Source organism: Tursiops truncatus, chromosome 17 (assembly GCF_011762595.2).
Source record: "Tursiops truncatus isolate mTurTru1 chromosome 17, mTurTru1.mat.Y, whole genome shotgun sequence".
In the NCBI taxonomy this organism is placed as follows: Eukaryota; Metazoa; Chordata; class Mammalia; order Artiodactyla; family Delphinidae; genus Tursiops; species Tursiops truncatus.
Window position 1 is genome coordinate 23,139,776 of NC_047050.1, and position 24,915 is coordinate 23,164,690.

A 24,915-nucleotide genomic window follows, 5' to 3' on the forward strand; every position below is an offset into this window, starting at 1 on the left:
AATAAAAAAGTAATTCAAGTTCTGGCTCCATGTCTACTGGCTGTGGTTTCATCTATCAAATGGTGACAGCACCACATCCTTGAGTGAGGAATTAAAGGAAGGGTGTGAAATGCCCAACACCTACTAAAAGCTCAATAAATAGTGGCTATTAGTGGCTAGGTGGAGGTGACCAGAAGGTGATTTAGAAGTTCATGCCTCTCAAACATGCATGAAAACCTGGAATAAAGATAGGGCTAGTGATACACCGGAAAGATATGAGTATTACTGTAAAGACAGTCATTTCAACCATAGAGATGAATACAATCATTAAGGAGATTGTGTAGAAGATGACTAGAGATAGGCAATAACATTTAAGGAGTTGGAAGAAGAGAATACCAGAGAATAGTCAAACTGGAAAATGAGAAAAGAATTAATTCTAGAAACCAAGAGGAAAACTTGAAAGCACATTGAGATGAAGCGTGTTAAAGTGAAAGTCACCAAGTAGCGTTTTATTTAAGTAAAATCCTGGCAGGTGATAGGCACATGCAGGCCCTGCCCTCTCAGGGCTCACAAACTAAAAGTGAGTTCTTTTGGCTCATTTTGATTTTGGTTCATTTTTATTTCACAATCAGAACGTGGAAATTGAAATCTATGGATTGTAGGTTTACTTAAAAGTGATAATGCTTTATTATTAACCGTAAACCAATATGGTCTCTATAATTAATCCAATTACAATGGGACAGTCACTAATTAATGGCCAAACGTCTCCTCATTATGGGCAAAAATCTGATTTTTCATCTGGGTCTTAAGAGCTATAAAGAAACACATGCAATCCTGATATAGGGCCTTATGCAGCGTCTCTGGCACAAATACAGCAAATAGTCACTTACAAATGTCTTTTTGTAGTCAGCATGTAGCGTTTTTGTTTGATACACTGAGTCCACACAGCTGCTCCTGGTTCTTTCTATACCCAGGATATGAAGGGTCTGGAGAGAAGCTGTATAATGAATGGATTTACCCACTTTCCTCAGCAGATAGGTAATACAAAAGAATCCATGCCCAAATTATAGAATTTTTATTGTTTTCAAATACTATACAAAAAAAAATAGACAGTATTATCTTTTCCTTAACAGATCCAGAAGTAGTGAGTCCAAATTCAACATGTTTTTTCTCTATTTCAGTAGTTTCAGTTACTACTAGGATAATCCAATGGTTTCTCCTCTCTTCCATTGATTACTTTGGCCTCATAGGTATGAGAATTCTTGCTTTATTTCCCACAAACTCCATAAATTAAGGAGTTCCTTTGTAAGAAGGGGATAATTTCAGGAATTATTTTCTTCTGTCACACTTCTTGAATCCTTAAATATCTGAGATTTCACTCTTGTTGCTATGTTTTTCCAGTGTCAAACACAAAACACAGTAGAATGACCGGGACCCCTCTCTGCTGTTCTTAGTGATTACTGTGTTCTAAATTGCTTAAATATCTGTGAATTCATAATATTGAATCTTCCACAAAGACTACTTGGAATCATATTTCTAAGTCGATGTTTATTTTTCTAAATTTATCGTCCCTCTACTGCTTTGTTGCTTTTAAGAGGCAGAGTACTCTGCAATAGATTAAATCATTTCTAAATTAAGTGTAGGTAGATGTCTAGAACAGTGATTCTCCAATTTATTCTTTTACAACCATCACCAATACCCACATACACCCATCCCACCTTCCAACCCTAGTTCTATCATTTCTCTCATAAAGTAAGGAGACTTGAGGATATTTCACTCAACTGAAGAAACTGCCATCTTCTCCATTTTGCTTTGTTAAAAAGACAACAATAGGGCTGGACATCCAAGAAACAACGTGATGAAAAGAAGATGTGATAAAAACAACTGAAAGACTAATTGGTTGAAAAAATAATTTAACAGCTATGTTGAGTAACCACAATATTTCTATAAAAAGACAAATTTCTACATGTCGACTCCTCTAGGACAATGCTTCAACAACCTTTGCCTTAAAGCCTTTTCAAGTAAATAATTTATGGTAGTCTAATACCATGAAGCAGTGATTTAAAGCAGATGGTAAAAAACGGCCTTTTTTTTTTAAAGCATAGATACCGGTTGATTATGTAACACAACAAGCTGTTTCCAGACCACTGGTCTCATAATAAATATTGAGACCTATACTACTGATATACACAATTTATTAAGCTTTTCACATGTAATAGAGCATAGTTTCAGTTGCATCTGAAGTGCTAACAAAAGCTCCAGCAATCAAGAATGGCAGCATGTTATCAATATTTTATAACAATCAACACTTGTAGCTTTTCAGATTTGGATAAGATAATTTATCCCAAAGTAAATCTAGTCATGCTTTTAAAAAATGCTTTAGGTCACTCCAAGCTTGGCAATTAACATTTGGCATAAACAATAATAAAACAATCACAACTTGATAAATAACAAATACAACATTGTAGGCCATAACCATACACAGCATAAGGAAAAGATGGTGATGAGTAAGTAGTCATTAGAATTAATAGAGTACCTTGGCCTCCATGCAGATACTTCCAGAGGCTTTGGTTCATTCAGCCCTGACCTCAGTTTTCAAAGCAGGGGGCAATATCTACAGTATCATTTTGTAATTTCGAACACACTGAAAACAAGTAAGTAGAAAATGATGAGTTGATTTTTATTAATGCATTAAATCCTCAGGAGTTATCACCAACCCCTTAGTATAAAATTTTTTCAAGTTATATTAGTCATGTGTGCTTCTTACTGTAAATGCTGCTAAATGAATTAAATGAAGTCAACAGTGTTTCCCCTAATGTGATTGATTTTAGCACTTTTCAGCTACCTAGATCTAAAAATCTTTCAGGCTTTTGAACTGAATGTTTGAGGACAGTGTTCATATTTCAACCTATTGATAATACAATATGCTTGATTCAGAACATTAACTTACAGTCTATTCCAAAACTAAAATTTTAATCTGGTGCAAAATAAGTAGCTATAAGTGGCACAATAACCATGACGCATAATGACCATGACACTGAAATGGTTACTGTCACAGATGGTGATAAACAAGGATGTGAGGGCTCCACTCTCAAGTCGCCTAGGATTTTGAATTACTGTCTGTACATACTGTCACTTACAAAACTATAATAAATTGAATATTTAGTCTGGTGTCTTCAAACACCCAAGATGTAAGATAACTTATTCCAAAACAATATTTATCTGAAAATATTTGTTGTACCTGGTAGTTCTTCCCTTGGAGGTAAAGAACAATTTGCCAAAACTTTTAATAACCAGGATACAGAAAATTTTAAAGAACAATCTTACCTAGGAATCAAATATACAGAGATTCAAAGAGGAAAAAAGAAAATTGTGTAGAAGACAAAGATCAAACTGGTATCCCAGATCCAGAGCAATTTTGTAAAGTAGGAAAGCAATTATGATAACCCACAGCTTCTTAGATCGTTCTAGTGAGGATCTCCAGGTACTATATATGTTTTTATAATGATATTTTCTAAATAAAGGGCCTTAGATGCACATAAAAGGGTGTTTCCCAGGAATAGAGGTTAAGATATTTTTACATTGTTCAACCCACAAACTATTTGGTCAAAGGAATATGTAAAGCTCAACAAAAGCACATCTGGTGGAAATTCATGGCAATGAATGTTGACAAGATGTGCTTGGATCTCGCTTGCAGCATCTGGCAGTGAGTAGCAGAACAAAGGTAGGAATCTCACAGGCTCTCCTGTGCCTGTTCTGGAAGAGGCTCCGTGGTGGTGGAACTAGCGTTTGCAGTCGAATTCAAGACTTCTCCAAAATCACCACCAGCAGGCTTGGTTCCTCCTACTTTAGACTTTTAAAATAAAAGTTCAAAAAGGAAGAGACATTAGGAAACATAAACTTCGCTGACTCTGCATAAAGTAACTCAAATTTTACTTTGAAGAATAAATCAGGAGCCTAAGAGCTCAGTGATTATTTGTACAGAATTTAGTACTGTTGTAATGTTCCATGCGGTCTCACAGAAAAACTTATGCAGTTTCCGTGCTGAAATATTCAAATTGGTAAATTCTACCCCTCCACTTTTTTCCCCTATCTGCTTATTGTTCTTCACGGGGAAGGTTGTCTGAAGAATTTTGTAAGGCCTATTATGCTAAAGTATCTACTGAACTCTCTTTGTATTTGGATAACACTTTGTGAAATATTATTGAGTAAAACAAAGGAAAGAAATATATGTACGTTTCCCAGTTACAGCATAAACTTTCTAACCTTTTGCTGCTTAAAGAGTGGTACATGGACCTAGAGACTCAACATCACCGGGGAGCTTGTTAGACATTTGGAACCTCAGACTGGCCTCCCCATCTCCATCTGCAGAATTGAAATCCAGGCTTTAACAAGATCTCCAGGTGCTTCCTGTACACATTATAGTTTGTGAAGCACTACTCCAAGTTATCTGGCCTGAAAATCTGTCAATAAATATTGGTTTGAATGAATTTATCTGCCCCACATTTGTATACTATTGTATGCTTTTCAAAACCCTTACACATCCTTAGTGACATTGATGAATCTATGCTTCCTACCCACCGTCACCCCCTCTCCTGCCCCCATTACATCTCATGACTGACCAACAGGACAGCTGACTAACATTAAGAAACCAGTCAATGATCAAGGATGCAACTCACAGTGGGCTTGCATCTGACCTTGCTCTTAGCTCAGTCTTGACTGGCCAAAGATTCATTAACAATTGGAATCTCGTTGAAATTTTCTCTCTCATTTCTTGTTGGCCTCCCACCTAAAATCTTTGAATTGCATGAAAAATGTGCATGACTTGTATCCACTGTATATTTATTAAATTTATTCAAACATTCCTTAATTACAAGAAAATGTTAAGACCTTTTGCAATTCACAAGTCTAAAACAACTCCTCCCCACAACTGGTCCCTTCTCTATTCTAAAACCATGAATGTCAGTAGTAACTCCCAGTCAGCCTCCTGGAGTTATCCTTGGTCCTTCCCTGTCTTGTTCCACATCCAATCGATCACTAAATTTTTCTGTGTCACCTGTAAAGTCTAAATATCTCTCAACTCTGTCCCACTGGCACTAGCTCAACTCACCACACCAACATCTTTAGCCTGGATTACAATGCCTCCCTCCCATCTTGTCTCCTTCTCCAGTCTCTCTCCCCTTAGCTCTGCAGGGCAGACAGTGATCTTTCTAAAATGCACAGAAGAATGTGCGACTCAGGTTGTTTAAAATCTTCCAGTGGCTTCCCACACTTTCCTTAACGTGGCCCACCCATCTGTCTAGCTACATCTCCTGCTCAGTACCCCACAGCACAGCAAAGTTCCTGCTGTTCCTCAAAGGGGCCCCAAAGCTTCAAACATTCCCCTCAGCCTAAAGGTTTGGTTTCCATTTACATTACTGCATCCTCTGAGAAGCCTGCTCTGACCTTCCCTCCTGCCAAGCATGACAGAAATTCCCGCTACTTATCCTCCTGCAGCCTTGACTTCCACTGTCATAGCACCTTACCCTGTGTTTACTTTCACTGGCCATTTAATTGTCTAAACATCTTCAGAAAGGGTCTGTGTCTCTGTTGCTCACCATGGTATTTCCAGTGCCCAATACTCATCTCCCGGCACATGGCAAATGCTCAATAATCACAGTTAATGACTTGATCCAAAATCTAAATGTAAGTACATGTAGACCCGATGTTTAACTGAATATCAATGTAAGTTAGAAAATCTGCATCCCAAGCACACAATTATATTTTACAGCTTCCTCGGTGATATTTGTCTAATACACTATACTATTAAAAAAAATTTTTATTTGAATGGTGCCCAGTCATATTTAAAAAACTGATTTCACTACAATTTAGAGAGTCTGAATATACTCAGGAGGAAAGTACACAGTAAATGACCTCGAAGTTTCTCCCTTCTTCAGTGTCAGAAGAACTGAGGCTTTCCTGGTTTTCCAGCTAGTCATTTAAAAAAGCTAATGCTCAGGGTAGATTTCAAGGAGAGGCTATGATATTCCTAAAACATTGAGAACTAAATCAGAGTAAAACCTTGACTTCTTGCAACGTACAGTTTGTTTTCAAACACCTGACTAGGCATTAATAAGGATAAAGCAGGCCTCTGGTACTGTCCTAAAAGAATGACTATGGGGCTTCCCTGGTGGCGCAGTGGTTGAGAGTCCGCCTGCCGATACGGGGGACACGGGTTCGTGCCCCGGTTCGAGAGGATCCCACATGCCGCGGAGCGGCTGGGCCCGTGAGCCATGGCCACTGAGCCTGCGCGTCCGGAGCCTGTGCTCCACAACGGGAGAGGCCACGACAGTGAGAGGCCCGCATACCGCAAAAAAAAAAAAAAAAAAAAAAGAATGACTATGATGTATTTTTTGCTCATCAAACATGTATTAAGTAGCTGTGATACGCCAAGGACTACTCTAGGCCCTGGAGAAGCATCAGTGAGCAAAAAGAACAGGGGTCTGCGTTTGTGGGTTCATTAGAGCATGCGTGCTAGGGGGGTTGAACGAACAAGCTGTAGGAATGTTTGTACAGTGTGATTCCTTTTTGAAAAACATTTATACATTTATGTAGAAACAGAAAAGGTGGGTAGTAGCGTTTTTATGCGCAAGAAAAAAGGATTCAGATCATGATACAGTGTTTGGTTTTCTTTCTGTAAGCATACCCTGATTCTGTAATTTTAAAAAGATATATTTAAAAGAAAGTGACTCAATTACAATTCTAAAAGACAAAATATGAATATTTTAAAGCTGATTTATATAAAACATTTTAAGATATTAGTTTTAACCCTTAGAAAACAACCACAGTAACTACCAGAATTTGTTTAGGAAGAAATGACCATATGGGCTTTGCACTTCTCTGTAGAAAAGTCTGAACAAAACAACATTTTTGGTCACTTGTGATCCTTGATGATTTTATAGTTTTGAATATAATCTTGAAGATAATATAATTTACAAATTAATAAAGCTGATTATTATGGGAAAATGTCCACCTTCACCAATATCAAAGCAATCAAAAAATAGGGGCTTCCCTGGTGGCGCAGTGCTTGAGAGTCCGCCTGCCAATGCAGGGGACACGGGTTCGTGCCCCGGTCCGGGAAGATCCCACATGCTGCGAAGCGGCTGGGCCCGTAAGCCATGGCCGCTGAGCCTGCACATCCGGAGCCTGTGCTCCACAGCGGGAGAGGCCACAACAGTGAGAGGCCCACGTACCACAAAAAAAATAAAACAATGAATTATCAATGATGATCACCACAGCATCATCATAATAATAAAAATGTCCAATAATTAAGGAATGAACAAACAATACCCACTATAAGGCTATGTAAGCAGCCACTGAACATAATACTGAAGAAGAATAATGATACAGAAACATGTTTATGGTTAATTCTTTTCTTTTTTTAATTTTTAAATTTAATTTTTTTTTTTTTTTATACAGCAGGTTCTTGGTTAATTCTTTTTTAAAGTGTAACAGCACAGTCCTACAACATCACTGTCTGTGGGTCGTAGGACCACTTTTTTGTGTTTTATTTTTTGTACTTTTCTATATTGTTTTTAATTTTCCACAGTAAGATTTATATTAAATTTTGTCCAATTACAAAAGTATTTGAATAATGCAAAAAGCAGCACAAACTTCTAAAGTACTACTGTTCTTTAAAATTATACATTTCTTTTCAGCACTTATGCTGGCCATGCTCAATATACACTCAAAAAAATTGATTAAAAGAGTATACATCATCTTAAATATCCATAAATAATGTAAAGAAAGTTATTGAAGTTCTTTAACTATTTTTAGAAGGAAATACTAATTTGAATAATTTACCCACCAAACAAGATAACACAAAAGACCCTGTTCATTTCTCTACTTGCCTTTAAGTTTTCAACCTTTTCCTCAAATGATTTGAATGTTGGGGAGTTTCTACGGAGAGAAAAGAAAAACAAATAGTAAATTACAAACACTGAACAAAAAAGCCAACAATTTTGAAAACATTATTAAGCTGACTGTATTCCTCTTCGCCATTATTCTCAATCAGCAAAAGAACACATATACCATATGTGACACCTGTTCCATAGATGTGCAGGCATACGTACAAACGTTTTATTATGTGAGATTATCGATTCTGTTCTAAGATTTCTACAACGATGTTTTCAATTCCTTGAACAGAGCCAGTCTTAGACATATACATAGAGTCAAGTACATGTGTGAAGAGATGGAACAAAGTCAGGTACAACGTTGAGTCTGTCACTTTCCCAACCAACTTGTCACGGTATAAGAAAATGCCACTGCTGGATCAGTCTGATTCTGGTTAAGGTGCTACACTAGAACTCATGTTTAAATTCACATGTTGCCTGGCAAGATTTCTACATGAACCCACATCACCTAAGCAGGACAAGCAAACCATAGGAGGTTCCACACCAGGGATGCTGGTTCCCAGCAGCAGCATAACAGACAGGGAAAGGAGAGACCAAAAGGAAGGGAGGAGTACAGAAATGTGGCTTTGGCCACTTCACAAAGCTGCCCCAACTGACAGAAGCTCTCTAAGCCCACAGGAAGCCTCTCCTGTGACTTCACATTCATCCATTTGAATTAAGGAGGATCACAGCACCTGTGCCGCTCCCACCTGGGTTTCCAAAGCTTTTATACTATCCACCTGACCTCCAGTATCCTTCCTACTACCATGATGAAAAAGGAGAAGAAGGGAACAAGGGGTTTCCTCCTTCCCATCGTGGGGACAGGCAATCGGTCCCAAAGTGTGGTCCCCAGACCAACTGCATCAGTAGCTCCTCGGAAGTTGTTAGCAAAGCAAATTCTCAGCCACCCCAGGCCTACAGAATCAGAAACTCAATGTGGGCCCGCTAGGCAGAGGCTTTTAATAAGCCCTCCAGGTAGCTCTGAGGTACACTAAAGTTTAAGCCAAGCATGTATAGTTAAAAATCCTCTGCCTCTATAGAGAGGTCAGGTGAGGTCGTAGAATGTGCCACTTGCAAGGACTTACTGATGAAAGAGGACACTAGAATCAGATCACAGTTGGCTCCAAATGTCACAGTGGGATGAGGGAAGTAGAAATGGGGAGGATAAAAGAAAAGGGGGGCTTCCCTGGTGGCTCAGTGGTTAAGAATCCGCCTGCCAATGCAGGGACACAGGTTCGAGCCCTGGTCTGGGAAGATCCCACATGCCGCGGAGCAACTAAGCCCATGCATCGCAACTACTGGGCCTGCGCTCTAGAGCCCGTGAGCCACAACTACTGAGCCCACGCGACACAACTACTGAAGCCCGCGTGCCTAGAGCCCGTGCTCCGCAACAAGGGATGCCACCGTAATGAGAAGCCCGTGCACCACAATGAAGAGTGGCCCCCGCTCGCAGCAACTAGAGAAAGCCTGCGCACACCAACGAAGGACCCAACGCGGTCAAAAATAAAATTTAAAACATTGATTAATTAAAAAAAGAAAGAAAAGGGGATTGTAACTAAAGCTAATGCAGATGGAGGAGGTGGGACACCTACATCCATGAAAACAGAAGGTTGATTAGATGAGCACTGTTCACTTTTTTTAATTAAACAGATTCCACATATGAAACAATTTAACAGGTTTACAAAACAGAAGAAATAATCATTCCTTTTTCTAATTGCAAACATTTAATGGATTTCTTACACCAACCTAACATTGTTAGGAAGACCAACTGAAAACTGGTGACAGTTTTCACAGCTTGTTTAGACTAGAATTCTAGCTCCTACTTCAGAACAGTTCAAGTTAAACATCTAGATAAAAAAAAAATAAGAAAACATCAGACCAACTACATTTTGTAAAAATATACTTTACCTCATAGCAGGCATGCTAATTGAGTGTTGAATGGAGCGTATACTAAGAGGCAGCATTAAAAAGAGATAGAAATGGAGTTAGTAAAGTGGTGATTAGACATTATAAAATGCAAACAAAACTTAGTTTTCTAGGAGCTTGTTCTTCTGACACCATGAAGAATTACCTGCTTTTTGAGGTGGAGGGGATCAAAATTATTTCAACATAATTTACTTTTATTCATGAGCCAATTTAATTCTAGCAGTTAATAGAGCTAATAATCAACTTTGCATTCTCATAGCACTTTGAAAATTGTCGAGTGCTTTCACCAGTATCTGTAATGAATCTAGATTGAGCATCAGGGCTCAAAAGTTAATAATTTACAGGTCACAGCACAATCGTGAATGGAACTTGGGTCTTTAAGACTCCTAATCCAATGTTCACCACCTCCCCTCAAAAAATGAAGCACACACACACACACACACACACACACACACACAAACACACACACACACACAAGCGAGACCACTGAAGGGCTCCTGCAGTCGTTTTTCTCCCACATACCTGTTATCAGAACAGGAAGGTTTCAAAGTCACTATTTGACAACTTCAAGTGACTTTAAAATTACATGTCACTTCTTAGTGGTAGTCGTATCCAGTTTTCTAGTAAGAGACACCTGTACTTCATCTCAAACTAAATGTTCTTATAGGCCATTCAAATAACATTTGATCCCCTGTTTTACAAGGACCAGCTTTTTATTCAAGGGCAAAGCAGTTCACTGACCATTCGGGTTCAAGGTTATCTACCTCCAGCCATCTCCCATAGAGAACACCTCACAAGATGAAAGTACCTCAATTCTTGGGCTCACTAAGTCACTGTATGCACCCTGCTGATACTGTTAACATGCTTATAAGCATTTTGATCACTGACACAGCATTTTGGGGTAAGCTGGACAGTCCAAGGTTTCAATTCTCAATTATATTTAAATACTCTGTGTGTTTATGATTTAGTTTTCTCCAAGATTCCGTTGTTACAAATGACAATGTGTTTCAATGTAGCTCCTCAAATCTAGTTCTGCATTAGTATGGAGTATGATCTTGATATGAATCAAAAGAAGCTGACAGCTCGTACAGTCAAATAATCAGTAAAATATTTGGACATCTTCGTACTTAATGTTGTACACAATACAGGAAAAGATCCATTGTAGCTCAGCATTCTCTCTTCCTATCACAATGGTAGATACCTCAGATATAAGACTATATTCTGGGAGGAATTTGCTAATTCTTTTCCTGCTTGATTTATTGCAGTGTGTTGCATCCATATTTTAAAGACAGAGATTAATAAAAATCACCTTTCTTAGTTTACAATACCAGAACTCCAAAAGCTACTGCCCTTCCTTGGACCCTTCTGAAAAAAGCTGCCTCTGTAAGTCAAAGCCACCTTCCACCATCACCAAGATAATAACTGGACCAGTAGAGTTCCACCCACCAGAGCTAACCTCCTGGTAATTTACAAATTGTTTAGACCAAATTAAAAAAAAACTGATTTGAGATAATTAAGATTCCTATCCTGGGATTTTGTAATTAGAACACTAAGCCGCTGGTCAGTTAGTGGTAGGTACTTGAACCAGAAAGTCATGTAGTGTTCGATGTTGAGGAAGACATTTGGGGGGACCAGGTACAAGCTTTAAGAATGTGGAGGAAACCAATTCTCAAAGAAAGAATTGCATATAAGCACAGAGAGAGGTAGAGGGAATGAAGGAGAGAGGAGCATTCAGGGAAGAGGGCTCAGGTGGTAGAGGAATGGGTTTCTTGGTTTTTGGGGGGTTCTAGAAGCTACCTTAATTTCTAACAGCTTTTCAATGAGCAGGACTAATCTGGGTGGGGCCTGGGCTTGCTTCCTTTCCTCTCCTTGGATTCCAAAAGAACTTTCATTCTATGCAACACATTCTCTTTTTAGGTGAGCGAAGTCACATAGTTTTCTATTCGTCCTAACCAAAAGACTTTGCTAGAACATTTTGGCAGAAATTACCAAATTCTGGCAAAAGAAGGTGCTTAATGGCTGAACACATGATAAATTATTTGTCCGAAGGACTCACACATTGAATTCAACAGTATCAACAAAATGAGAAAATGGGTGGATAAAGCAAGTATAAATCTCAGAAATGCACAGTTAATTCTAGTCACTGACTCTCCCTAAGATCTCCCTAAGATCTGTAAAAGATCATTTCCTCCAATGGCCAATTTGTGGACACTGTGCCCCTTTAAACAGCCTACAAACTAGTTAAAAGGGACTACGGCAAAGGCAGAGTGAAAAGAATGATCATAAAAGTGAATTGTAGATGCATCAAGTTGACTATCAATTCCACATCCAGCGCACAAAATTAATTCAGGATTATCCTACATAAGAAACAAGTCCTGAGGTCATAAAAGTTGAAAAACTGAATTGTAAAAGTCACGAAGTCACATGGAATTATCAGGGGATGGAGAATTAACACAAGAAGGCAGTGGAGAGCTTATGAATGACTCATCAAGGGATCTTCCCTGGATTAGGTAGGAGAAGGACGGTTGGTGAAGCATCAGTGCAAGGGGATATCAGGAGAATGGGGGAAACTGACAAACAGCGTAAACAGTCAGGAGAAGACAATAATGTTGGAAATACAGACAATTTTAAAAAATATTTTGTTTTTACAGTATTATCATAGGAAAGGACTACCAATACACTTCCAAGAAAACCAAGATAGAAATGATAATTTGGGGCCTTTAAGTTATTAAACACCTAGAAGGTGCCAATGATGTTTATAATATGACTTCAAGAATGTTAAAAATGAACACTTTGAGAATTCTAAGAAACAGTGCAGCATCTCTTGTAAAGAACTTTAAGGTCTTTACAGGATCATGACAACATCATCCTTGCTGGTGTTGCGTTTCAATTAGCAGTTAAGGCAGAGAAAGAATTTAAATATTTTAGTACCATGAAGGATACATCCACTAAATACGTTTAAGTGGGAATGTATAGGAAAAAGCAAGGAAATGATTACAATAAGGTGTTTATTTTGCGATAAATTGCTGAGTTGAATTTCTGTATGTTTTACATTTCAAAATAAGATTAAAAATACACCCACTGAACAGAGAATGAAATCAGTTAAATTAATACAAAGTCGAGGTGTTCCCACTTTTGAGGTAGCCATTACAGCAGGAAGAACAAGGAGTACATATCAATTTCAAGTCCACCCAGTTATCTGAACTTCTCTACAATCCCTATTTAAATGAAATTCCACTTCGTTGCTGGCTAGTCTGTAATCTAACAATTGGGCAGCTGTCCTTACATTTCTAGCTTCTCTATGGAAGGTTACACAAGCTTCAACTTGCCTCAACTTACACATCATCTCCAATATCACTGAAGTTTAAATACAATACGGAAAACTTCAAAAGCACAAAGCCACGTTGCTGCTGGACCAGAACTGTCTCTAACAGATATATTGTGAGGATTTGTTATCACCTATGAAGTTTAAACGTAATATGGAAAACTTCAAAAGCACAAAGCCATGTTGCTACTGGACCAGAATTGGCTCTAATAGATATATCGTGAGGATTCGTTAGCATTTATAAAGCAAACTTTATGAAAACTTTTTCCAGCTTGATTTTGGCTCTCAAAGAAGGTAACCTATAATCAAAGTAGGAATGCAAATCTGGGTTCCTCAAAACACTGAGGAAAAAAATCAAAAAGGGCAACCTGATTCTCACTCAGAAAACACAAAGTACTTCGCAATCTAATAGTTACTTTGGAAAAGTTATTCTTTTAAAAAGCTGAATTGATTTTTTAAAGTTTCCTTGTTTCTTACATAGGTGTTTGATCTTTTCATACCTAATAATAAGAAAGGGGGAGGGGTAGAGGGAAAAGAAGAAGGAAGGAAGTAGTAAACAGAAGATAGAGAAAGAAGAGTTAACATGTCTGAAAGCTTATCTATGTATTACTATCCCCTTTTGCCCTCAAAATAATCTCTTGATCATAGGTGATGAACCAAAGGAACTGCTGGACTGTGCCTGTAGGGCCTAAGTCTTAAACTATCATTGCTCTGGGGAGGCAGAAAAATGCAGAGGGTGGTGCAGGCTCCTGAACCCGCGTGTGCCTGGGTTCAAGTCCTGGCCTTCAGCCACGTCGCTGTATGACTTTGAGGAAGTCACTTAACCTCTCTGTGTCTCAGTTTTCCTCATCTGTAAAGTCAGAAAAATAATAGCACCTGCTATACGTAGTCATGCCTGAAACACAGTTCACCATTATTATTGTTACGGATGGCTTTAACTGAAACACACATTAATATTTATTTCATTTTATATTATTTTCTTTAAAGCTTTCAAATTTCACCCAGCTATTATTTTGGTTGGTAACTTGAACCCTAGAGTCTAGAACAGTGCCTGGCACAAAGCTGCCATTCAATAAATACTTTTGAATGAAAGAATGAATAAATAATTGCAGTAACTAAAATTAGGAAATATGGGCATAAAAGGTAGAAAAGTTCATTAAAGCTTTTCAAATTCAAATCAAAAGGTACTCTATTACAACAAGAGAAAAGAGGTCATTTCTTTTCCTATTAAGTGGTAGAAGTTGTTTTTTTTTTAAAAAAAGAAATTTTCAGCAAAATGGAATTATCTGGAATGACTTTCATGAGTCCGAAACCAACAACAACAACAAAATATCTAGAGGTTTACGGGAAGAAACACACATCAAAAGGATGGGCTTCCCTGGTGGTGCAGTGGTTGAGAGTCCGCCTGCCGATGCAGGGGACACGGGTTCGTGCCCCGGTCCGGGAAGATCCCACATGCCGCAGAGTGGCTGGGCCCGTGAGCCATGGCCGCTAAGCCTGCGCGTCCGGAGCCTGTGCTCCGCAACGGGAGAGGCCACAACAGTGAGAGGCCCGCGTACCGCAAAAAAAAAAAAAAAAAAAAGGCGAAATTTCCTTTGAAGATAAAGGCAAAGTTAATTACATTTCCTCCTAAATATATCAGAAATATTTGACTAATGAGGCTACTGAATTATTAGAGCATGCTATTAATAACATGAAAATTCATGTTTACACTGACAGCAAGTGAAATGAGAAGGCTCTTTTAAAGTTTCTCTCAAAAAAAAGTAAAGGCATGAGTCAGCGTTTGCCATGTATGTGTAGAAAACAAGCCAACAGGAGAGGAGTGACTATGAACATACCACCTGGGGAAAAGCTGTCTGTCCCCAAAGGGCCTCCTTTGGCCTCCCTGCCGCTGACACCTAATTGTCAGGGCGTCAAAAATAGACATCTCTATCTCTGTCTCTGTCTCTCCCTCTCCCTCCTTCTCTCTCCCCCACTCCCTCCCCTTCTCCCCTACCCTCCCTTCCTCTTCCTCTTCCTTACTCACCCACCCAAGGCATACAGCAAATATCTATATCCCAAGTGCTAACTTATTCATTGATAATGTAGTACAATTAAAATTGTTGCTGACTATTCAAGTCAGCAAAATATCCGCAGTTCCATCAGAGAGTGAAATCATTGCCACAAGTCTGCTGCGTTAGCATGGACTCGGAACAAAGGGTAGTTAACAAGATTACCCAACTAATTCAAGCACTTGCAAAAATGGGCCCCCTGCATCCATCTCCATGGGAGGAAAGGCCTTGCTGCTGGGATGGAAACGCTCAAATCTGCTGCCCAAGCTCCTCTCCTTGCACAGCTCTTGGGGGCACGTGGCCAATGTTTGCCTCTGTGACTCACTCATCTAAAAGATGTGGTGTTTCCTTATGTTTTCTATTGTATACGTTTTTATATACTTCTATTATATGTTTCCATATAGTTTCTATTACATATGAACCCATTAAATCAGATTACAATGAGGACATCTTGATCTAGAAATGATTTTTTTTTTTTTTTTTTTTTTTTTTTTTTTTTGCGGTACGCGGGCTTCTCACTGTTGTGGCCTCTCCCGCTGCGGAGCACAAGCTCTGGACGTGCAGGCTCAGCGGCCATGGCTCACGGGCCCAGCCGCTCCGCGGCACGTGGGATCTTCCCGGACTGGGAACCCGTGTCCCCTGCATTGGCAGGTGGACTCTCAACCACTGCGCCACCAGGGAAGCCCTAGAAATGATTTTTTAAAGTGACTTTACCCAACTTTTAATCTGTAAGAAATAATTCCAAAATTTAGTTCTCAAAAGATAATGTTATATCTCCCATTTCCAAATTACAATATAAAGCCTTACTTTAACCTGCATGTATTGATACGCAATATATTGTTCATTAACAACCAGACTGAAAATGATAGCATATAATCTCAATTGCATTTTTTAAATGAAATGAAAAAAAGTGACTGTGTAAGCAGCTAGAAAAGAGCCGCCCAACTCTATTTCTGGTGAATTAAAAAGACAGAACATACTGAGCCATACTTATGTACATCTGCTTAATCTTCTCAAAGGTACAGAAAATATCATTCCTCAACAGCACTTACGAAGTTTTATATTTTTGTTTACACCTAACGTTGTTTTATAATCAGGTATTAACAGGGCTCTTCCATTCTTAACTCATTCCCAGGCCCTACTTCCCTCCCCCACTCCATCCACTCAAAGATTTCAAGCTCTTTCTGAACAAGAACCGTGTCTGGTCTAGGTTACATCCTTTAGACCTGTCCACGATAGGCACCTTAATGTTAGCAGAATGGATTATGTGAGTGAATACATCCTCACACAACTCAGATAACTTTAGATAAAACTGTCTTTTAACAGTTTCCTAAAGCACTTAGGCCATTTTCAATTGAACACCAAAGATACAAAATCAATTCCTATCGCTGATTTCTTGGGTTTTTTAGCACAATTTTAAACTTTAAATAGTTCAACACTTAGGGACTTCCCTGGTGGTACAGTGGATAAGGCTCCATGCTCCCAATGCGAAGGACCCAGGTTCAATCCCTGGTCAGGGAACTAGATCCCACATGCATGCCGCAACTAAGAGTTCACATGCCACAACTGAGGAGCCCGCGTGCCTCAACTAAGGATCTAGAGAGCCGCAACTAAGGAGCCTGTGAGCTACAACTAAGGAGCCCACGTGCCACAACTAAGACCCAGTACAACCAAATAAATAAATATTAAAAAAAATAGTTCAACACTTAGACTTTGTTTATCCCCATGATTTACTGACTTTCAGGGCTAAGTGTCATTAAGAGAGAGTCTCAGCTATAAGTACCTATGTGATTACTTAAGAAGGCACAATGCTAGGCCACAGCAAGTGACCGCTTGAGAAGACAATTCACATTAATAGGAACAGAGATGGAGACTAGTATATTATCCTTCCTGCTTACACTCAAAAGACCTTCCTCCACCTTAGTTTTCTCTGACTACTAATAGGATAATCAGAGAGTCTGTATGGGAGAGAGAGGAGAGGTTTGCTCAATATCACAAAGATTCCTTCTATAAGGCCTGGTTTGGGCTGACATCTCTTTAATGTACGTTCTGTTTTGGCCTAATATACTTTATTTTTCCTTTTGCAACCATGAAATGTTCTTGTGTGCATAATTATAGAATACAACCAGTGTAACGAAATAATAAAATAGTATAAACACTATAAGCTAATAAAACAAGTACTAAAACGTGCTGAGTCATGGTATATTTGGTATATATCTTAGGCATATTTTACTGCAATAAAAAAAATATCAGAGTAACCTGTACAGGACAGAAGACTAACATTGTGAGACAGTACATATGCTGTCTATTACCACTGCATAATGGGACCCAGGTGAAGGAAGATTCCAACATCCTGACAAAGGCACCAAAGAAATTAAAGCATCAAAAAACAAACAAACAAAGTCAGACATTAAAAGGGAGGAATTCTGCATGCCATGGTAAAGCTGCTTCTTTTTACCAAAAAAAAAAGGAAAATGTCAAAATCATTTCCATATCCCTTTGAACCACAGTGTCAAATTATTCTTCTTTTAATGTATCCATTACCCATGGTATACAAGAAACCCTCCCTTGAAAATAGGAATGCACCAGAGAAAAGATATTCCAAAAGGCAAGAAAATTACATAGTGGACAAACACAACCATCCAATGTGGCATCATAATCTAAGCACACTTGTCTCAAACGAGAGCTAGGCTGCAGTGATGGTTCAAACTCTCCTTACCTAAAGGAATGTGAAAAGGCTTGCAATCTGCAAGAAGCCAGAGTAAGCATTAAAAAAGAAAGGAAGTTCTGGTAAATCTAAAACAATTAAATAACCTACTTTTTAAAAGTTGTGTAAGGTTTTAACTGAATTCTAAAGGGCTACACAATCGAGTCAGCACAGAAAGAAAAGAGAGCACCTAAGAGAAGTATATATAACTGTCAAAAGGGTTTAAGAGAGCTGTGTTTATTACATTGTGTTGAAAATGATAACAGTCCAAATACAATGAGCAAGTCATTTGGTTTTTTTGGTACAAAGCATAATATCAATTAGCCAAACTTATTCAACCAACAAAATTCTGGTTGTAAAATCTACTTTCCCCACAAACGGAAAACACAAAGTCATGCAATCTGAAGGATTGGTTTTTTTAAACACAAATCTTTCATGCCAACAGAAGCACAGACGATTTAATCCACATTTGTCATTTTTAGCACTATTTTAATCCACAGGGTGGGTGGTGCAAGGCATGGGTGGACACAAAAGCACTGTGAAGTGGTTTTACCAAAATGGCCAGGAAAATTCTGCAGACGCACTGAAAATATAAATACAAAACAAAAAGCAACAGCTCAAAACAAGATTTGGGCCTTGGCAGGAACATAAATGGTACAAAGCAATGCACAAACGAGCATGTTGTAAGCACACCATAGGATAAAGATGCACCTCCCGGAAGTGCAGGCAGGATTCGTTGCTCCCGGACTCATCCCCATCAGACACCAGGCTCCGCCCACAACCACAGGTTTGCAAACACATACTTACCCGGTGTGATCAAGAACGACTTAAAGGACAAAATTCACAACCAGAATTTTTCAACAACCTTAAATGTATTCATAAGATGATCAGTTTGAAGGCTATGCCTAAAAGAATTTAGGGAAGCATTTCGGGTCCTGGTTTGAAGGAATGCCCTCCCTCACTCAAACAGAGAGGAATCCAGCATCAGCCAGAACCAGACAGGAAACAAACGCAACCATGATAACAGATTTTAATTTGCCTCAGCTTAATTAAGCCAGGAAAAATGAGGACGTACTTTACGTCTTCCAGCTTTTTGGTGATGACTGATCCAACAGATGAAAAAGCAGCTGAAGCCTTCTGTCCAGCCTGAGATAAGGTTTCAGAGGTCTTCTTGTACCTATATTAATTTATAAAAGAACAAAGCAAAGAAAGTAAGCTAACCTTTCCAGTATCCATTATTTAGAATTCAGTGATGACCACCCTCTTGAGAACTCTCAAAAAAAAAATTTAGAACATCTAAAACTCTTCACAGCCACCAGGTCAGCATCATCACATCCACCGGGTCAGCATCACCACATCATCTTTTACTTAACCATCATTTCAGATACAACCTTCTCCAGTGCTCTAGGACAGCCAGAAAGATAGAGGCCTATAAAGGCGGGGCCAAAGAAATCCGAGTAAGGGCTAAAAATAGTCATGGAGCCAAGATCAAAATGAGCCATAGGTTGAATGAAATTATGTCTCTTTATTTTTTCCCTTTTCCACTTAAGCTAAATAAAACAAAAATGAAATCAGATTCCTCACATGTCTTTCACAACTTTATCTCCTAAAAAGGGGCCAGAAGCAAGGTAGGACCCATGGGTACTTTTTTATTATCCAAATCAATTTTGGGGGCATAAAGATTTTTTTTGAATTTTGCATATCTGTTGAGCTATCAAATAAGGACCAGTGTATTCTCAACGGGGTACGTAAAAGGTACAATACTTCAAATGACTTGAGTGGGATATTTGCTATAGCACAAAGGTATAATTGACCATCTCCCTCCTCCCATCTACACAGGGATTAGTGGAGGGAAAAACTAAAACAAAAATGAGAGAATATGGTACTTGCACCAAAGAGGTTAAGATCCCCACATTGTAGAAAGGAATGCTCAGGCATTTTTACTTACCCCGTCAAGATCAAATACTAAAAACAAAAAAACAACCCAGTTTATGATGATACAAAGAATGGTGTCCTGCATGTTTCCCACTGCCTACTTATATGGGCAGAAAGTGGAGGTGGTCACCCTCGTGCTGTCATGTCAGGATGCAGTCAGCCTCACTGCTGCTGGTCACCAGCTCAGCAGATGGAACTGAACAGAGAACACAGTTCGGAGACTGTCACTACAAGCCTGCTCCTCCTTGTGTCGGGAAACAAAACTGCATCATGACAATGTTGGATCAAAACCGTGTGACCAAAAGACCAAAAGATTAAGGGGTGGTCCTCTGCCACCAGCATACATCAGAGATGGTGACCTGAGAATCATATGGTATGTATAGAACAGGGTAAAAAAAAAAAAGACTGGCTCTGTACTGGGCCAGACCTGAGTTCAAATCCTGCCTCCCTACTTTGAGAGGTTTGTGACCTCAAAACTTATCTGCTCCTGTTTCCTTATCTAGGGCTATCTCACTACCCACTCTACTGGGTTATTCTGAGGATTAAGAGACTCATGTATATATCTGGTAAGTCGATATATAACGTTTTTAGAGCTCAGATTTTATTTCTTCAACTCACGTATGAGGCTGGTTTTCTTTCTGTTCCCTAGAACAGTCTGAAAGACTGAAGTTAGAGAAGGGTCAGATACACTTGAGAATGGGGGGACAGGGGGTGGAACGGGCAGTGCCCTGCGCAGTACAGAGAAAAGCTGCAGAAACGTCCTCTGCGTTTCGATCCCGTCCCCACACAAAAAGGGCAAAGTGTCCTTTACAGTTTCTAGAACAATGTAGAATCAAGGGAACATACGCAGACGTGGCTGTCACATCTTGCCACCCTTTGGCGATGTTCTGTTTTAGTTCCTGGAGCGAATTGATCCCGAGTTTCCGCTTGATCTCCGTTAGGTGCTTCTCTTTTGCTGCTAACACTTGAGACAGAGTCTGGATTTCTTCTTCTACCTGTGAGGAAGAGGGTTGGGGTAGGTATACAGTCATTCAAAAAGTTAAGATGGTTAGCACAAAACTATACTCAAAATTCTAGTCATCTTAAAACATTTTTGATTCATTTATCTGCCTCTTTAAAAACAACATATGATACATTGTTACGTAAACCAGTTTACACGTTGATCTCTCCTGTAAAGCTGCTTTCCTCTCTTCTCTATATTTCCATCTTGAGTCGTCCCCAGTTACCTCACAGAGGCTGAGGGCTCAAACCCCCACGCAGATAATATTCAAACTAACAGCCACTCTCCCGACTGCTGGGTCTGCATTGCCAGCTGAACACTGCTGCTTGAATGCCCATAAAAACCCACATCTGTGTATTAAGTCAAACTAATCTCCATCCCCACCAAAATACACACAACCATGCCAAATCAAAATCCAACTTTCTTGCATATTTCATAGGAGTTTATACTCTAGTATAAACTGGAGCTCACACTGTCAGCCTCCGTACCTGCTGAAGTCACAAGCATAAATAAACCACACCGTCTCCCCCAGAGAGTCCTGCAGAGGTGTGGACCCTCTGATGCTGACTGACCAGCCTCAGCTTGGTGGTTAGAAATGGGCTCCCAACCCAAGGTCAGCCAACCCATCAAGTGGCCACCAGCCAGTCTCATTCAGGAACGTAGTTTAAGGGCTTCCCTGGTGGCGCGGTGGTTAAGAATCCGCCTGCCAATGCAGGGGACACGGGTTCGAGCCCTGGTCTGGGACGATCCCACATGCCGCGGAGCAACTAAGCCTGTGCGCCACAACTACTGAGCCTGCGCTCTAAAGCCCACGAGCCACAACTACTGAAGCCCACGCACCTAGAGCCCGTGCTCTGCAACCAGAGAAGCCACCGCAATGAGAAGCCCGCGCACTGCAACGAAGAGTAGCCCCCGCTCACCCGAACTAGAGAAAGCCTGCGCACAGCATCGAAGACTCAATGCAGCCAAAAATAAATAAATAAATAAATAAATAAATAAATAAATAAATAAATATAAAGAATGTAGTTTGAGAAACTATGATCACACTGAGAGTAGAAGTTTGGATAAAGAAGCCCTGAGATACAGGTGGGGCTCAGTGAGATTTTGAGATGTTACAGAAGCTTAAATATACCTGAGGAGGCCAAAACTATAAACAGAAGCTATGAAGAAAAAAAAAAAAAGCCTTACAGAGTAGAGGAAAAGCCTAAGCCAGGATAACAGAGGGAAAGGGCAGACCCACAGAGAGGAAGAGACACCTGGTGGAAAAGACTTTTGTCCCAGGAAGTTGAAAAACTGGGTCCCTAAAGTACAGTTGGCCTTCTGTATCCACGGGTTCCACATCCACAGACGCAACTAACTGCAGACTGAAAATATTCGGAAAAAAAAAGTTCCATAAAAACAAAACCTGAACTTGCCACGTGCCGGCAGCTATCTACATAGCATTTACATCGTACTTATATAGCATTTACATTGCCTTAGGTATTATAAGTAATCGAGAGACGATTTAAAGCGTATGGAAGGACGTGCATAGGTTTTATGCAAATACTACACCATTTTATAAAAGGGACTTGAGCGTCTGTGGATTTTGATATCCACAGGGGTCCTGGGATGAACCCCCTGCAGATAGCGAGGGACGACCATACAGTCATTAATATTCAAGACCCTTAGAAGAATGCTTCTCTTGGCTTGTGGCAAAGCCATATTCTTAGTCTCGACCTACACAACACTTCTATGAGCTCAAAGACAACATGGCCTGTAAAAACAACAGAGTATTGTTAAGCGAACTGACAGTACTCAACAAAAGGAAAGAAGGATAAATCAAATGTGATGTGGCTGCAGCTGCCAAAGAAAAAAAAAAAAAGAATAACATACTCTCAGATGGCCTTAATTAGAATACAGGCCCATAACAAAAATAATCCTCTGTGCTTATGAGACAGGACCACACATACTGTACCCTTTTGGGAAGTCACAGTTTGAGAAGTATATTGACAAAGTGGAATATGAGAAGAAAAGGGCAACAGTGATGAATAAGGTTCAAAATCAAGTAAATTAAATGACTTGCCCTAAGTCACCAAACTGATAATGTAGGAACCAGAATTTTAACTCAGGTTTTCTGAGCCCACTTCTCAGTTTACTGGCTAATTCTCATTACACATCGTTGGCTTTCTAATATTTCTCTTTACCTGAACTCCAAATTTCAGATACTTCAAAGACTAGACTTAAAGGTTAAGTTTTCTACCCCTTGACCCATCCCTGAGGTATTCACTTGCCCTAATGAATGTTAGAAAGAAAGGCCACTGTAAATCTTTCTGAACAATACATGACCCAGTACGTTCCCTGCTTTTGTTGTTGACTGTGCTATTAACATACCTACCTAGCTCAAGCTCGGGATACCGTAGCAATAATTCCTTAATTATGGAATAATGAGTGGAAAAGTTACTACAAAGCTATGGTAATTAAGATTGTGTTGTAGAATTAAGAGTCCAGAAATAAACCTGCACATTTATGGTCAACTGATTTTCAACCAAGGTACCAAGATAAGTCAGTAGAAAAGAGTAGTTTTTTTTCCCACAAATGGTGCTGGGACAACTGAATTTCCATATGCAAAGGAATGAGGTTGGATCCCTAAGTCAGACCATATATAAAAATTAAGATAGATCAGAAATCTAAATGAAAAAGCTAAACAATAAAACTCTTAGAAGAAAACACAGAGGTAAATCTTAATAACCTTGGATTAGGCAGCATCTCTTAGATATGATACCTCAAGCACAAGCAACCAAAGAAAAAATAGATAAATTGACATCCTCAAAATTTAAAACTGATGTGTTTCAAAGGCCAGCATCATGAAAGTAAAAAGACAACTAAAAGAATGGGGAAAATACTTGCAAATTATATATCTGATAAGGGTCTAGAATGCAAAATACATAAAGAGCACTTACAACTCAATAACAGAAAGGCAAATAATCCAATTAAAATGGACAATGGATTTAAATAGACATTCTGCCAAAGAAGATATATAAATGACCAATAATCATATGAAAAGATGGCCAATACCATTCATTAGTAATTAGAGAAGTGCAAATGAGATACTACTTCACCCCCACTAGGATGGCTGTAATCAAAAAGACAAACAATAACAAGTGCTGACAAGGATGTAGAGAAATTGGAACCCCCCATACATTGCTGGTGGGAATGTAAAATTGTGCAGTTTGGCAGCAAAACAGTTCAATAGTTCCTCAAAAAGTTAAACATGGAGTTACCATATGACCCAGAAATTCCATTCTTAGGTATATAATAAGAGAACTGAAAACATATGTTCAAACAAAAACCTGTACATGAATGTTCACAGTAGCATGATTCATAATAGCCAAAAAGTAGAAACAATCTAAATATCCAACAACTGATGAATGAATAAACAAAATGTGGTATATACCTATACAACAGAATATTATTCAGCCATAAAAAGGAATGAAGCACTGATGATTGCAACATGGGTCAACCTTGGAAACATTATACTAAGTGAAAGAAGCCTGTCACAAAAGACCACATGTTGTTTGATTCCATTTATAGGAAATGCCCAGAATAGACAAATCTATAGAAATAGAAAGTAGATTAGTGGTTACCAGAGACTGGGGAGAGGGAAGATTGGGAGTGAACGCTAATGGGAACAGGGTTCCTTTCTGGGGTGATGAAAATGCTCTGGAATTAGGTAGTAGTGATAGTTGTATAACCTTGTGAATATATATAAATCAAGGAACTGTATACTTTAAAAGGATGAATTTGATGGCGTGTAAATTATATCTCAAAAAGGAGTAAAAAAAACTAATGTTTTTTATCTCCATTTTATTTAATTTCTACAACTATTTCAAGCAGTGACTCTAATGTAAAAAAACTGAACCTTACCATTTTCTTTAAATGTAAATGATTTTATTATATCTTATTATCATTATTATGATATCATGATTATTATGATAATACTGTGATATCACAATGTCATATATGATATGAGGTAAAGTAATAGTATATCTGCCATATCTCATGGAGTTTTCAGAAAAATTGAA

General features: G+C 39.0%; 1 protein-coding gene across 3 annotated transcripts in view; it reads right to left on the minus strand.

The window, feature by feature from the left end:
* Positions 1–1,037: 1,037 nt before the first annotated feature.
* The window catches only part of TPD52 (tumor protein D52), a 119,189-nt gene continuing 95,311 nt past the window's right edge, over positions 1,038–24,915 (minus strand). For 2 of the 3 annotated variants that reach the window (XM_073794549.1, XM_073794548.1), the window contains exons 3-7: positions 20,701–20,849; positions 18,995–19,096; positions 7,869–7,917; positions 3,717–3,832; positions 1,038–2,623 (exon numbers count right to left, since the gene is read on the minus strand). In XM_073794549.1, the coding sequence (XP_073650650.1) occupies positions 2,602–2,623; positions 3,717–3,832; positions 7,869–7,917; positions 18,995–19,096; positions 20,701–20,849 (438 nt within the window). In that variant the 3' untranslated portion in view covers positions 1,038–2,601. The remainder of the gene's footprint in view (positions 2,624–3,716; positions 3,833–7,868; positions 7,918–18,994; positions 19,097–20,700; positions 20,850–24,915) is intronic. The other variant, XM_019926280.3, reaches the window with a different exon arrangement.